The 15,455-nt window shown below is 36.4% G+C and overlaps 2 protein-coding genes across 4 annotated transcripts in view; one reads left to right on the forward strand and one right to left on the reverse strand.

Annotated features, from left to right (window-relative positions):
* Window positions 1–15,455, reverse strand: part of LOC147837707 (uncharacterized) — an 838,558-nt gene that overhangs the window by 222,054 nt on the left and 601,049 nt on the right. The gene's annotated exons all lie outside the window — the stretch shown is intronic.
* Window positions 1–15,455, forward strand: part of cpt1ab (carnitine palmitoyltransferase 1Ab (liver)) — a 46,251-nt gene that overhangs the window by 28,727 nt on the left and 2,069 nt on the right. For all 3 annotated transcript variants that reach the window (XM_087312367.1, XM_087312368.1, XM_087312369.1), the window contains 8 exons: window positions 1,693–1,881; window positions 3,026–3,131; window positions 4,480–4,596; window positions 4,854–5,018; window positions 5,099–5,233; window positions 9,710–9,862; window positions 9,958–10,071; window positions 12,652–12,744. In XM_087312367.1, the coding sequence (XP_087168493.1) occupies window positions 1,693–1,881; window positions 3,026–3,131; window positions 4,480–4,596; window positions 4,854–5,018; window positions 5,099–5,233; window positions 9,710–9,862; window positions 9,958–10,071; window positions 12,652–12,744 (1,072 nt within the window). The remainder of the gene's footprint in view (window positions 1–1,692; window positions 1,882–3,025; window positions 3,132–4,479; window positions 4,597–4,853; window positions 5,019–5,098; window positions 5,234–9,709; window positions 9,863–9,957; window positions 10,072–12,651; window positions 12,745–15,455) is intronic.

Below are 15,455 nucleotides of genomic sequence, written 5' to 3' on the forward strand. Positions count from 1 at the left end.
GGCTTCTGTTTCTTTCCGTGCTATCAGCTGTCTGCTTACCTCAACATGGAGGGCTTTTCCACTGTCACAAGTTTGCCCAGTGGCTCACTATGTACGTCAGCGGACTTGAGATGCAGAGGGAATTTGACTGCGACGACAGGGTTGGAGTCTGGCAAAGAACGGTTTCAGAAAGCACGAAAAACAAAAACAAAAGGCAAAAAAAAATAAACAAGTAAATAACAGGGTGAGAATGTGGTAACCCAGCAGGCACACAACATCATAAGACGTTAATACTAGGTTAGATTTAAGTCATGACGTCAGGTGACCAAAATTCAATGCCTAGCCAGCATCTAAAAACAGTGCTATTTTGACGTGTAATAACGACGTCAAATTACGTTAATATTTGGTTGAATTTAGGTTGTGTGGAAAGTGATCAAAATTCAACGTCTTATAGATGTTATAGTGGTAACGTCCACACAACGTCAAGGTGTAACATGATTAGATGTTGATATTTGCTTGATTTAAGATTGATTTTAGGTTGGACTTGACCTTGGGTTCTGACGTCAATCTGATTTTCATTTCCAAACAAAATCCAATGTCCCCATGACGTTGGGGTACAACATAAATATATCGTCATGATGATGTCCTGTGCCTGCAGGGAGGATCTTATGAACTTGGTAAAAATCAGGCGGCCGTGGGCACTATTATTTTTTTAGATTGCTTTTGAAAACACTGTGGCTTGGGTTTAGAAGGAGGGTGGGTCAGTCAATCGGTCAGACCAGCAGGCGTGAATGGCACTCGCAAGAGAAATTTGAGGTCTGAAAAAGCATACACAGTGGGCTCTGGTGGATTCATGAAAACAAAACCTTAAAAAAAGTACCTCTTGGGACATATTTTCTGCTGTTCAGAAATGTATGGAGGAGTACGTATCAATAATGAGCCTGGGTTGAAAACAAGTAATTTTCATAGCAATTTTCTTAGTGTGAACTGCTTATACCTATTTATACTGAACTGTTATGAAAGCATATACTAACCAAAATGTACGTTTATTGCATTTTTTCATGAAAAAAAAAATATTATTCACAGAATTTAAATTTAAATAAAAAATGTATTTTAAAATTATTTAAAATATCTTGTGACTTGTGTTGTCACAACACTGGAATTTCATTTCCAAACATCCATTCTTTGCTAACATTTGAGCCCTGTTGAGCACCATTAAATATCTGTGTTTGCAAAGTCGCATCAATCAGCTGGTCTGTCTATGAGCTGATATAGAAGCGATCCACTGATGGATCGACTGATCTTCACAGCTTTCATACGGTGTTTGAAGAGTGTTGTACTGGTGACCTTCAGGGCCAGTCACAGTCCTTTCTATTGAGCAGGTGAACACAATGGCCAATCAGTGGTGTTTAGGTATGCACTCAACATCACTCAAATGTTAGCGGGAATTTTTTTTAGTAGTCAAGAGTAGAGAGTGTATGTGTGAGCCCAATGCAGGAGTGCATTAAAGCAATACATTTTAACACCAGCATATAATCTATTCTTAACCACCTTTTTTGCTTCCCTGGATTTGAGAACAGAACATTTTGTGGCCGCTATGTTTACAGATTTGAGCCTTCATTTATGGAACCAGATGTGCATTTTCTCTCTTTCTGTAATCAAAGTCAATAAAACAACATGAGTTTATCAATGCTTCTGTTTCCCATTACCCAGAGTTCCCTGGGCCAAAGCCCGTTCACAGTTTTTCATTCGTGGAAAGAATAAGCAGTCCCTGGATGCTGTGGAGAAGGCTGCTTTCTTTGTTACTCTGGATGATTCCGAGCAGCGTTATGAGCCAGACAATCCTATCCAGTCACTGGACAGCTATGGCAAATCTCTGCTCCATGGAAAATGCTATGACAGGTGACTAAGAGCTCTTAAATTAAATTAGGTTATTAAAATATTTTCTATTAAAGGGATAGTTCAGTCAAATTGTGTCATTTAATCACTCTTAACTTGTTCCAAACCTGTTTGACTTGAATGTAAAATAAAATATGATTTTTTAGAAGATATTTTATTAAAATATATTGTAAGAAAATATTATAAATGCAAAAAAAAATTGGTTTTCTGAACTGTCTTTTTTCTATAATCTTAAACAAAAGGTCATTATTTCCACAAAAAATTAGCAGCACAACTGTTTTTGGTAGAAATATTTAATAATAATAATAATAATTCCTCACATTATAGCACTTTTCTAGACACTCAAAGCGCTTTACACATTTTTGGGGGAATCTCCTCAACCACCACCAGTGTGCAGCATCCACCTCGGTGATGCAACAGCTGCCATACTGCACCAGACCGCACACCACACACCAGCTAATGGACTTGGTGGAGAGAAGACAGTGATGAAGCCAATCATGGTTAGGAGGTCATGATAGACAGAGGACAGTAAGCAAATTTGGCCAGGATGAAGGGGTTAAACCCCTACTAAAGGACATCCTGTGATTTTTAACGACCACAGAGAGTCGGGACCTCGGTTTAACATCTTATCCGAAAGATGGCGCTCACTGGACGTCACTATACTAGGGCATTAGGACCCACACAGACCTCAGGTTGGGCACCCCCGGCTGGTCTCACCAACACCAATTCCGGCAGCAACCTAGCTTTCTCATGTAGCCTCTCATCCAGGTACTGACCGTGCACAGCCCTGCTTAGTTTCTGTGGGTGACCATGTAAGAGTTGCAGAAAGCTAGCTGCCGGCTAACTTCCATGTGCACCAAGTAAGCATATTAGAATAATTTCTAAAGGATTGAGAGCCACTAAATAACTAGTAAAGTCTAAAACTACAAAGCTACAATTAAGAATTTCATGTTAGGACTATTTATGACATGAAACAGAAAACACTTATATTAAATTGTAATATTTCATAATTACTACTATAAAACTGTTATATTTAATAATTAATGGTGAGCGTGACTCCCTTAAAAAATGCTAGAACATCTTAAATTTGTGACTAACTTTAAAAAGTGTGTTTTTAATTATGTGTGTATATGTTCTTTTTCTCTAGATGGTTTGATAAGTCTTTGAACCTTATTGTATTCAAGAACGGCACTATGGGACTGAATGCAGAACACTCCTGGGCTGATGCACCCATCGTTGGCCATTTGTGGGAGGTAAAAAAAAAATTAATTGAGATACTGGCATGTGTCAACCTTAAAAAAAGTCACACTGGATAAAAACCGCTGTTTATATAATGGCATCATTCCACATTTTTTAATGAAGATCTGCACAATATGTAAATCACATTTACTGAACAAATTTCATGTGTGTTCCACTTTGTTACCATTGGCATTAGAAACAGAACTTGAATGATTTTTCACGTTTATTTTATAGGTGGGCATTGATTAATTTTGACACGGACCCACGGCACACAGTATTTAGCCATTCAAGAAGGCTCATATGTGTTTGTTTCCATGATCCACGGGGTTTGTTGCATGTTTTTCCCAGCGATGCTGTCAGGGTCGATAAAGCAAAGCTGTTTGTGTGCGGCAAGCATTTTTTGTCGGGAGAGCAGTACGAGAATTGGAGAATGGCGGACTTGTCTTTTATCAGGAATTCGTTCACATTTAGACACATTGCCGTGCTGTCTAAATCCTCCAGATTACCAGCAGGGCTAATGGTTAAAATAGACTGGGCAAGGGACCAGCTGCACTGAGTCTGCATTCAGACCTGGGGATTGAGGGAAAAGTCCTCATTTATAGTGTTTATATGAAAACCATTATCTTTATAATGACATAAATTGTGGTTATCTGTATATAAATTTATGAATAACAAATGTAGCAGGGCATTCAATTGCTGTTTATTTCTTTGCATTTTAACTTTGTAAACTTTAAAATCATGCGTCTCCTCATGGTTTGTGTCTTATTTTGTGATCTAACGACAACAGTTGTTCACTCCCCTCCTTCTCCCCTGCTGGCCATGACCTCTCCTGCCTTTGCTTGCGGAGCTCCACGCCCATTATAATGCATCTTTTGAAAAAATTCTGAGGTAGACCTGAACCGAAAGTGGGGGGTGTCATGACCCTTTAAGGCAACTTGTGACCCAAATTTTTTGATAATTTACATGATGAGAATTAATGAGAATCGACTCAACAAGCCACATATGAATAGTTTTTGTAGAAACCAAACACAATTGTTCTTACTGTTGGCCAAAGGAGTTGCAATTTGCTCAAATCAACAATAAATTCTAATCTGATGTGAACGAGAAGTTAATTATTCAGAGATCAGATCTTACTGTTTTGAAAAATAAAACTTGAATTTAAAAATTGAGCCAAAGCAATTGATGAAAACTGTATTATAACCTTAAAGACAGCTCACCACAAAAAAAATATTAAAATCTCTTTAAGTAGTTGGCTTTATTAATAAATTTTTATTTCTTCACAATGAATTTGGAACAGTTTGATGTAACCTTACTGTAAGAAACTGTTAATTTCATTTGAATGTGTACTGTATGTGTGTGCAGCAAGTCTTGTCATCGGATCCAGTGAGACTGGGCTATACTGAGGAGGGCCACTGCAAAGGAAACCCCCATCCTAACATGCCGGGACCCCAGAGATTGCAGTGGGACATCCCAGAGGAGGTCAGTTAAATATCCATTGTGTGTTTTCAACAAGAATTATGTACACTTTATAGTTTAATAAATATTTTTGCTGCTTGTTCAAACTACTTACTTAAAATGAGTGGAAACAACACAATTCTCTAGGTTTTTTGGGGGGGGAACTTAATTGTTTTATTTTCAGTCAACTTAAAATTCTGAAAACCATTATGTAAAGGGATTGTGTGGAACCCAGCTTTTTTACAGTGAAGGAAGTAACCTCTTTTCATTGACACTCACAGTGCCAGACAGTGATCAGCAGCTCTTTGAAAGTAGCCAATACTCTGGCAGACGATGTAGACATGCACATTTTCCCCTTTAATGACTTTGGCAAAGGCTTAATCAAGAAATGCAAGACCAGCCCTGATGGCTTTATTCAGCTCGCCCTCCAGCTGGCACACTTCAGGGTAAGAGAGAGTTATAAAGAATTTTGTGTTGTTTATTCATGTGATTTCTGTGTAATATGTTCAATTTGTTCTTATTGCAGGATAAAGGCAAGTTCTGTCTGACGTATGAAGCATCCATGACACGTCTGTTCAGAGAAGGTCGCACTGAGACTGTGCGCTCCTGCACCAATGAGACCTGTGCTTTTGTTCATGCCATGATAGATGAGAAAGCTACGGTGGGTAAAAAAAATACAGTATATAGTTCAGTTATTAGCACTGCTGTCAATTTTAAACAAATGTGATGTTTTACAGACCAAAGAAATTCTCACAGTATTTCCCATCTTTCTCTTCTGAAGAAATCTGATGGACAATCTAAAAATAAGTGCTTTTTTGTAAAGATTTGTACATTTAGTACTAAAACAATGAAATACTTTCTAAAAACGTTATGCATTCCAGATAAGTTTATATTTCCTATTACAGAATTTATGCTGTTTAACAAGTATTTTTAATAGATTTTTTTATTGACTATATGATTTTTATAGGTGGGCATAGATTATTATATCTATTGTTATTATAGTTTTTAAATTTAGATTAATCTCTGAATTAATCTGGAATAATCTGGATTAAAATGGCTCATTTGAATTCTGCCGAAGGCATTCAAAATATGTGTGCTACCCAAATAATAAGTCTTTCAGAACTGGTTTCTCAAGCCAGATGGCGCATTAGACCAGGGGCTCATCTCCTGATTCCAAAATGCATCACAAACTGCTTGAGAAACTGTACTACTTTGATTATTGGTGATGAAAATAAATAATGTCCAATAAGATGTACTTGTGTTTAACTGTTTATTCAGTTAAACATGAATTTTGAACTGTAGACCTACATAAGCTCCAAACAGCGATTTTTGATTACCTTAATCTGATCTGATATGACTTAATCAGTCATAACTGAACTAAACAGAAATGGAATAAGGACGTGTGGAGTATGTATACATTAGTGGCATTATTGAAGTAAGCACTACAATCAAACTATTACCGTCATGTAGGACTTTTCGCCATATTTTCTGACAAGGTCCATACACGCGGCTGTCAGTAAAGGACCGCACACAAGCACACACACACATCGCGAAATGCAGAAGTTTTTTTTCTTTCCATTTGGCGTGCGTTATTAAATTCCATAACATTCACCAGTCCTTACTCCTTATTTGCGTCTAATACTCCAGTTTGTCATGGGGGCATGAATGAAATGTTCATGAGATAAAATTAAACTGCTGAACTGCAGTTAAAGTCAGGCAACAAATGTTTTACAACAACAAAAGTAACTATTCTGGGCAGTTTATGAATAAAAATATAATTCAAATAATCAAAGATCATGCACATGTTTTGTAGGTTGTAGTCATGCATGTGTTTGTAGCTTTTAGCATAGAATTAATGTTTATCCATTAAATAAAATATCCACAATACCCTGGAAAAACAATACTGTAATAACCGGTTATCTTTGAGAGCTGGTAAAGCAAAAAATAAAAATAAATAAATAAAAATAAATAAATAGTTTGCAGTCAAATACAATAAGTATTTATTTTAGCAAAAGAAAACATATTTTCAGTATATTCAATGAAAAAATATTCAAATATAAATAATTTTTAAAAATATATATTTTGGACAGAATTCAGTTTAAAATGTAAGAAATTATTTATAAAGATATACATGGCCTACATAATTCTTTTTAGAGTGTATGAACATTTTTGATCCAACAGCCGCTAAACTACATGATGAATGCTGTGAGTTTGTGTCGGGATACACTTAAAATTTATTTATTTTTACTTGTTCTAACTACTTATTTTAAATGAGCCTAAACAACACAATACTGAGATTTCATTGGTACAACTTAATGGATTTTTTAAAGTTCAATCCACATAAATTTGTTAAAAGTGTTAAGTTAACTTAATCGATTTGTGTTGGGACAACATGAATGAATTGTGTGGAACCCTGCATTTTTTACAGTGTACATGCGGGGAAACCGGATATTTACCTAAGTACATTTTTGAGGCCGTAATTCTTTACTTTAGCTTGAGTACACAAGTGTAGTCGGTACTTCAACTTTTAGCAGAGTCGTTTTAAACATGAGTATCTGTGCTTTTACCCAAGTAAAGGATGCTTTGGGATTAACCTACAAGTTGAAAAAAAAGTTATTAAGTTATTATCTTGATGTGTTACACCCCTATGAACAATTTACTGTATATACAGTTGAAGTCAGAATTATTAGCCCTCCTGACTTATTAGCCCCCTGGATATTTTTTCCCCAGTTTAATAAAAATAAGGTTTTTTCAACACATTTCTAAACATAACAGTGTTTATAACTCATTTCTAATGATTACAGTACATATTTTATGAAGATACTAGTATTCAGTTTTAAGTCCAATTTAAAGGTTAAACTTGGTTAATTAGGCAAGTTAGGGTAATTAGGCAAATCATGGTATAATAGTGGCTTGTTCTGTAGACAACCAATATATATATATTTAAGGGGGCTAATAATATTGAACTTAAAATTTTTTTTTTTTTTTATTTAAAACTGCTTTTATTCTAGCTGAAATAAAAAAAAAATAGACTTTCTCCAGAAGACAAAGTATTATAAGAAAAACTGTGAAAATTTCTTTGCTCTGTTAAACATAATAAAAAAAATCAGAGGAGAGCTAATCATTTTGACTTCAAATGTATAACATTTTGATAAAATCAAAGACTATACTAGATTCTAAACAAACATTATATTAGCATTAGTGTTATACCTTTGAGAGAATCTTGTTTTAGCCCTTTACCGCATTGTGTTGCCATATGGCAACATGATTATTATGTTCATTTCCTGCCACTGTTTCTTAAAGACCAACATTCTATTTTTTTGTTGGAAAGAGAAGACCTTAGTTTAGCCAATGATGTGCTTTCGTTAAGTCACACGATGTCCATTTTTTCTGTGGCGCGATTCCTGGCAGACTGGCGTTTATTGTGAGTAGTTGCTGAATGCAAATGTAAATGCCAATAAAAACAAAGGATCAACTCATGTCATATCCACAAAAAAACTGTAGACATGACCTCCAGTTAATTGTGATGACATAATGACGTATTCACAATCACCACTCAAAGTTTTTATCAAATTAGTTTTTTGTAAATCAATCAACTTTATTTGTTGCCATATGGCAACTCTGTGTAATAGTGAAATGTGCAATATTTCAATGGGTTTGTAAATTTAAAAAAAGTGAGTTCACACAGGCAAGGACCTTTCTGTGATTTTTTTCAGGAAAAGACCGTTCACACATACATTCCAAAATACCAGTAAATTCTGACATCATGGTCAGGTGATCTGCCAGAATGCTAGCATTAACATAATAGCTTAGAAATTTTACGACCCTCCCCTGCTGTCTAAAGCCACGCCTACTTAAGTCATGAACTCACAAACGTGCACTGATCAGATATACTGTAACACTAGATCATGTCATTCACCAATTAGAAAACTCTATGGAGACACGCATTTTATCAAGCGTAGTTATGGACAGGGGCGAAGCAGTGGCGCAGTAGGTAGTGCTGTCGCGTCACAGCAAGAAGGTCGCTGGTTCAATCCATGGCTCAGTTGGTGTTTCTGTGTGGAGTTTGTATGTTCTCCCTGCGTTCGCGTGGGTTTCCTCCGGGTGCTCTGGTTTCCCCCACAGTACAAAGACATGCGGGTATGAGTGTGTGTGTGTGTGTGGATGTTTCCCAGAGATGGATTGCGGCTGGAAGGGCATCCGCTGTGTAAAAACTTGCTGGATAAGTTGGCGGTTCATTCCGCTGTGGCAATCCCGGATTAATAAAGGGACTAAGCCGACAAGAAAATGAATGAAAGAGTTGTGGACAGGCCAGCGGCAGCAGGAATTATAGTTTCCCAGAACTATCACTGGCTGTCACTGTTCAAAAATGAACAAATGTGTGAATAGAAATCAAACTTCACCTCAGTACAGCTGGTCAGGCGGAAGAGCACATTTACTGATGTTTTGTTCTTAAACTGAAAAATTTGATCGGAAAAAAGGAGTGCTAAAAACAGGAAAATCCTGTCATCTTTTTACATTGCGCTTACGTTACCAAGACAATAAGTGACTTTTCGTTTTCAATTGTGCTTGCTGATCCTCGTACATCGCTTGTTTTCAGCTCCTTTTTCACTTGAACAACTAAAGGTATGCTCAGGTCTATATAACCGACTATATTTTCGATGCAGTAAAAGATACTCCATGAACTTGAAAATAGCCAATCTTTTGCCGGACGTGTTCAGTTGCTAAACAGCACTTCTGTGCATATAAACCAATTCATAAATAAGAACACGGTTTACATAAGCTCTGCTTGGCTAAAATAGTTTTAAAACATACCTGTCTAAAAGAAGTACTTCAGCCAAGTTGTGAACCTTAAGATCGTTTTTTTGAACTGCATAGCGTCTTTTCTGTCCAGCCTGCAAAAGTAATTCTGATATTGATCCAGGTTGATGCAAGTTAAACCATTCTAAGAAAAGAAAAAGTCAAACATATATATTTTCTTAATAGATCTATCATGATGCGTGCAGTAGTTATTCTGAATGATCCTCGTTACCTGGGGATAAACTTGCCTTGCTACTGTACAGTAGTTCTAGTGAGTGTGTTTGTTTCTGCTAATTTCAGTAATCATTCTATTTCATGAATCTTTTTTTTTCCTCAGAGAGAAGAGAGACTGAAGCTGCTGAAGGCGGCCACAGAAAAGCACCAGAATTTATACAAACTGGCCATGACTGGAAAAGGCATTGACCGTCATCTTTTCTGCCTCTACTTAGTTTCCAAGTATCTCGGTGAAGATTCACCTTTCCTCAAAGAGGTTTGTGAGCGACCTGTCACAAAACAAACTGCAAACCTATCAGTTTTGTAGCCTAGAAACATTACATAGTCTGTAACGAGCTGGGTTTGATCCAGGTTTTGTCAGAGCCCTGGAGGTTGTCCACCAGTCAGACTCCTCTCCAGCAGATGGAACTCTTTGACTTGAAGAAACATCCAGAATATGTCACCAGTGGAGGTGGATTTGGACCTGTAAGTTCATTTTGTATCAAAATTTTATCCTGCCTAGACAAGGTGCAATGACAACTGGTGTTCAGATTATTATTCAAAAGCGTTGTTTTTTTTTTTTTGAAAGAAAACAGACGCATTGCAAGTTTTTATTGTTTTATAATATTGGTGTAAATGTTATTTTTTTTATTTAAATACAAATTTATATAATATTTGATGTAATATTATAATATAGATATATAATTTTTTAGAAAAAAATTCAACCAAAAAAATGTAAGTTTTGCATTTACATTTATTAATAAATCTGACACTTCTGTCAAATATTGGTTGCAATTGAAGGTTACAACATACCTTTCTTAACAATAATGATAAAAATAAATATTATTTTAATTTTCTAAAATCTGTCCTGAGTTTTAAGTATAATGATGATGCTTATATGATGATGATGACATTAATATCATGATTATTATGGGGCGAAGCAATGGCGCAGTAGGTGGTGCTGTCGCCTCAAAGCAAGGGTTGCGGGTTCGAACCTCGGACATTTGGCATTTCTGTGTGGAGTTTGCTTGTTCTCCCCGCTGCCAGCCCAAAGACAGGCAGTACAGGTGAATTGGGTAGGCAAAAAAATTGTCCGTAGTGTAAGAGTGTGAATGAGTGGGTATAGATGTTTCCTAGAGATGGGTTGCAGCTGGAAGGGCACACACTGTGTTCATTCATTTATTTTCTAGTCGGCTTAGTCCCTTTATTAATCCGAGGTTAATTAAGGGGTTAATTTACTAATCCGGGGTTAATTTACTTATCCAGCACATTTTCAGAGTTTAAGCTCAGTTCAGTTTAGCTCAATTCAGTGTGGTTTAATAATCACTACTGAGAGTCCAAACACTGAAGAGCAATCCATCGATGCACAGCTCTACAGATCCCGAACCATGCAAGCTAGTGGGGACAGCATCGAGGAAAAAAAACTTCACCAATTGGCGAAAGTGAAGAATTAAAAAATCTCAAAAGAAACCAGGCTCAGTTGAGCATGACCATTTCTCCTCTGGCCAAGCGTGCAGAGTTGCAGTCAAGGCGCCGGAGGCTGAAAAGCTGGACCTCAGCGAAGACTCGTCTGTCCCAGGAGCGTCACAGGAATCAGTCTCATGCTCTCCACTCCTCCATGACCACCACAGCAGCTGCTCAGGATACGTCCTGGTCCAAGATATGGAAACCTCATCGCTGGTTTTGGATCAAATCAGTGGCACTGCATAGTCTGTAGACCTCGGGAAGAGTATCCCCAGGTGGAAATAAAGAATAAAGAAAATAATTAGCATAGCTGATGTTCATAGTGTATATAAACAGGATGCAGAAACCTGCGTGGAGCACATTCATGTATCATACCGCTAAGTGATGCCCTGATTGTATGCTTTACTAAAAAGATAGGTCTTTAATCTAGTTTTGACCTGTGAGAGTGTGTCTGAGCCTCGGACATTATCAGGAAGGGTATTCAAGAGTTTAGGAGCCATAAATGAGAAGGCACGACCTCCCTTACTTGACTTTGCTATCCTATGTAATACCAGAAGCCCTGAGTTTTGAGATCGAAAGAGCGAGTTGGATTGTAGCGAGAAAGAAGGTTGGGTAGATAAACAGGAGATAAATTATTTAAAGCTTTATAGGTAAGAAGCTACATTTTAAATTCAATACGAAAACATGTGCTGATAAGTTGGCGGTTCATTCCGCTGTGGCGACCCTGGATTATTAAAGGGATTAAGAAAATGAATGAATGATTATTATGATAATTTCTAATTTATTTCATATTCTTATGACCTCTTGGAGTGTTTGGGGTGTGGGGTTTATCGTTTCTATTTCCTTTTGCAATACTTTTGATGTAATACTTTTAATATGTTTGCAAAAATTCAGTCAAAAAAATAAGTATCGGGTTCAGTATCTATATTGCCAATAATGTATTTGTTTATTTACATTTAATTAAAAAAATAGAGTAAAATGGTGGTAAAATAGCATTATAATTGTTTTGTATTTTAATATGCTTTAAACGTAAGTCATTTGTGTGTTGTTATTTTAATGGTAGTGTACTTCTAAATAGACTATACACTCACTGGCCATTTTATTTGGCACACCTTACTAGTACTCGGTATATTCTTCTGCTGCTGTTGTCTGTTCACCTTATGGTTGGACTTGTTGTGCATTTAGAGATGCTCTTCTGCATATCTCTGCATATCTGCGCCCACAGAATTGCCACTCATTGGATATTTTCTCTTTTTTAGACCATTCCCTGTAAACTCTAGAGATGGTTGTGTGTGAAAATCCCAGTAGATCAGCAGTTTTTGAAATACTCAGACCAGCCCGTATGGCACCGACAAACATGCCACGTTCAAAGTCACTTAAATCACCTTTCTGACCCCTTCTGATGACTGGTTTGAACTGCAGCAGATCATCTTGACTATGTCTACATGCCTAAATGCATTAAGTTGCTGCTATGTGATTGACTAATTAAAGCAGTTGATTGAGCAGTTTGACAGGTGTACTTAATAAAGTGGCCGGTGAGTATTTGTATGTATACACCAAATAATAAATTATTCTTTGTTGTTGTTGTTGTTTTTTGTTTAGGTTGCTGATGATGGTTATGGTGTATCATATATTATTCTTGGAGAAGACCTTATCAATTTCCACATATCCAGCAAACACTCAAGCCATGAGACTGTGAGTCAATTATAACTCATATTTTTATATGTAATAATTAAATATTATTTTATATAATAATATCATATAAAATAGTATACTTATACAGTGGGTATGGAAAGTATTCAGATCGTCTTAAATTTCTCACACTTTTTTATATATCAGCCATTTGCTAAAATCATTTGTTCGTTTTTGTTCTTCATTAATGTAGACACAGCACCTTATATTGATAGAAAAAAAATGAATTGTTGACATTTTTGAAAAATTGAAAGCTGAAATATCGCATGGTCCTAAGTATTCAGATTCATTATTTAGTAGAAGCACAGCTATGAGTCTTCTTGGGAAAGATGCAACACATTTTTCACACCTAGATTTAAGGATCCTCTGCCATTACTCCTTGCAGATCCTCTCCAGTTCTGTCAGGTTGGATGGTAAACGTTGGTGGACAGCCATTTTTAGATCTCTCCAGAGATGCTTAATTGGGTATAAGTCAGGGCTCTGGCTGGGCCACTCAAGAACAGTCATGGAGTTGCTGTGAATTTATTTTAGCTGTGTGCCAAGGTCATTGTCTTGTTGGAAGGTAAAACTTCGGCCCAGTTTGAGGTCCTGAGCACTCTGGAGAAGGTTTTCATCCAGGATATACCTGTATTTTGCTGCTTTCATCTGTCTCTCGATTGCAGCCAGTTGTCCTGTCCCTGTAGCTGAAAAACACATACCGTTTAACAAGGCCAAAAAGTTCTATCTTGGTCTCATCAGACCTGAGAGTCTTCAAGTGTTTTTTGTTTTTAGCAAACTCCACTTTCATGTGTCTTGCACTGAAGAGAGGCTTTCTTCGAGCCACTCTGTTACAAAGCCCTGACTGGTGAAGGGCTGCAGTGATGGTTGACTTTCTACAATCTTCTCCCATCTCTGTAGCTCAGTTTGGCCAGTTTTGGCAGTTTCAAATCACATGTATGAAAGCATTTAGGCTTTCCTGTAAAACATAATGATGACGAAAGACGTTGTGGTTGATTATTCAGGATGTGGTGGGTTTCATAGTTTATTAAAGGTGTTTTTTGTCACTTGTTTAGCCTGTATTAATGCATTCGGTGTAAGCTGCACAGTTTAACATGGAAAGATCGGGATCTTAACACCCACGCAACATAAATTATAAATGATGGTGATTTGCATATGTTTATTAATCCTTTGAATTGCTGCATTCAAATCTGTGTTTGAAAAACGCAAAAAGCAAGAAAGATTTGATTTTTCGTCTTTTAGACTGCATTTACACGGCAGATCTTGATGGTCAATTCTGATTCAGTGACTGTATCCGATTTTTTTTTGATGACCTGCTTACATCACCTTTTAAAAGTGACTCGTGTTAGATCATCTGCATTTACACAGCACACAGCAAAGGTGCAATGACCAGGAAAAAAAGAGCGGGCACTGACTAACAGCTGATAATTAAATAGTGCTCTTTTTTTCTATTCCTGTATGTAATCTGTTTGCAGCTTTTGACAAGCTGTTTTACTACAGTTTATGACAGAAAGGTTCTCATTTGTCAATCTTCTTTTGATATTTAGGCTTTTTTTAAACCTTTAGGTATCTTAATGTAATGTCAATGCCGTGATTTATGCATGTGATGTAGCTATGCACTAGTTTTATATTAGTTTATATTGGTTATGTGACAGACATTGCGCTCTCTTGCTCTCGTTAACATGCTTAAATACTCTGTGCTATATGAGAATATAAAAGCTGTTTAAGTCCTTGTGTGTGAGATTTAAGGTTTGGGACTCTGAAATGAAAGTGTCAGACTTGACATCAATTGCTATGGTTTTTATTGATGCGCAACTCGCATTGATGGGTGAGAATCCGAGACCTGCTTACATTGCAGACACGAGAACACAGATCCGATTTATTTTGGATAAATTTCCACAAATAAACAAGGCCTGAATCTGATTTGAGTAAATCTGAGTCCATGTGATTTGCTCCAGCTTACACGTACATGGGCCATTTCCGATCTGTGCCAAATGGGAGAAAAAAATCAGAATTGAGTCACTTTGAACAGTGCAGTGTAAATGTATTTTAGTTTTAGTCTTTTAGTTAGTTATGAAGTTACAGTCAAACAACACAGCAGCACTGGTACAACAGTTTATAGTTTAGATAAAACCACTGATGTTTATGTTAAAGATTAAATTCACCGCCAGTTGCTCATATGAAAATTGTAGGCAGCAACTACATTATTTAACCAATAGGTGGCGACAACCAGATATCAAAATATGGCACTGAATAATTCTGTAAAAATTACACATCTAGTAAAGAAACGTAAAGTTTTATCAGTGCATAACTGGACCATTTATTGAAAATGAGCAGGCCTGTCATGATATCTATTTTGTTGTTCAATATATTGCACCAAAATTTATTGCAATAAACAATATTATTGTCATTTTAAGACTCATTATATAATGCCAGAATAACAATATAATAGTATCGTATTGCAGGTACACTAATTCAAAGGACACATAATAATTTATTCTTAAGAATATAACATTTTTATTATAGTCATTTTAACTATTTGGTAATTAAGCATTGGAAGCGGTTGTGAAACGATTTTCCTATTTAAATAACAAATAGATATTAACAAAACCTTCAAGAGACTAAGCCAAAAAGAAATTGAATGAATGAATTAACAAAATCTGCAAGGTAAATTCTGTATTGTTTTTAACCATACTGACACTGACACCTCCAATAAA

This window comes from Danio rerio, chromosome 25 (assembly GCF_052040795.2).
Source record: "Danio rerio strain M-AB ecotype USA chromosome 25, GRCz13ab, whole genome shotgun sequence".
NCBI lineage: Eukaryota > Metazoa > Chordata > Actinopteri > Cypriniformes > Danionidae > Danio > Danio rerio.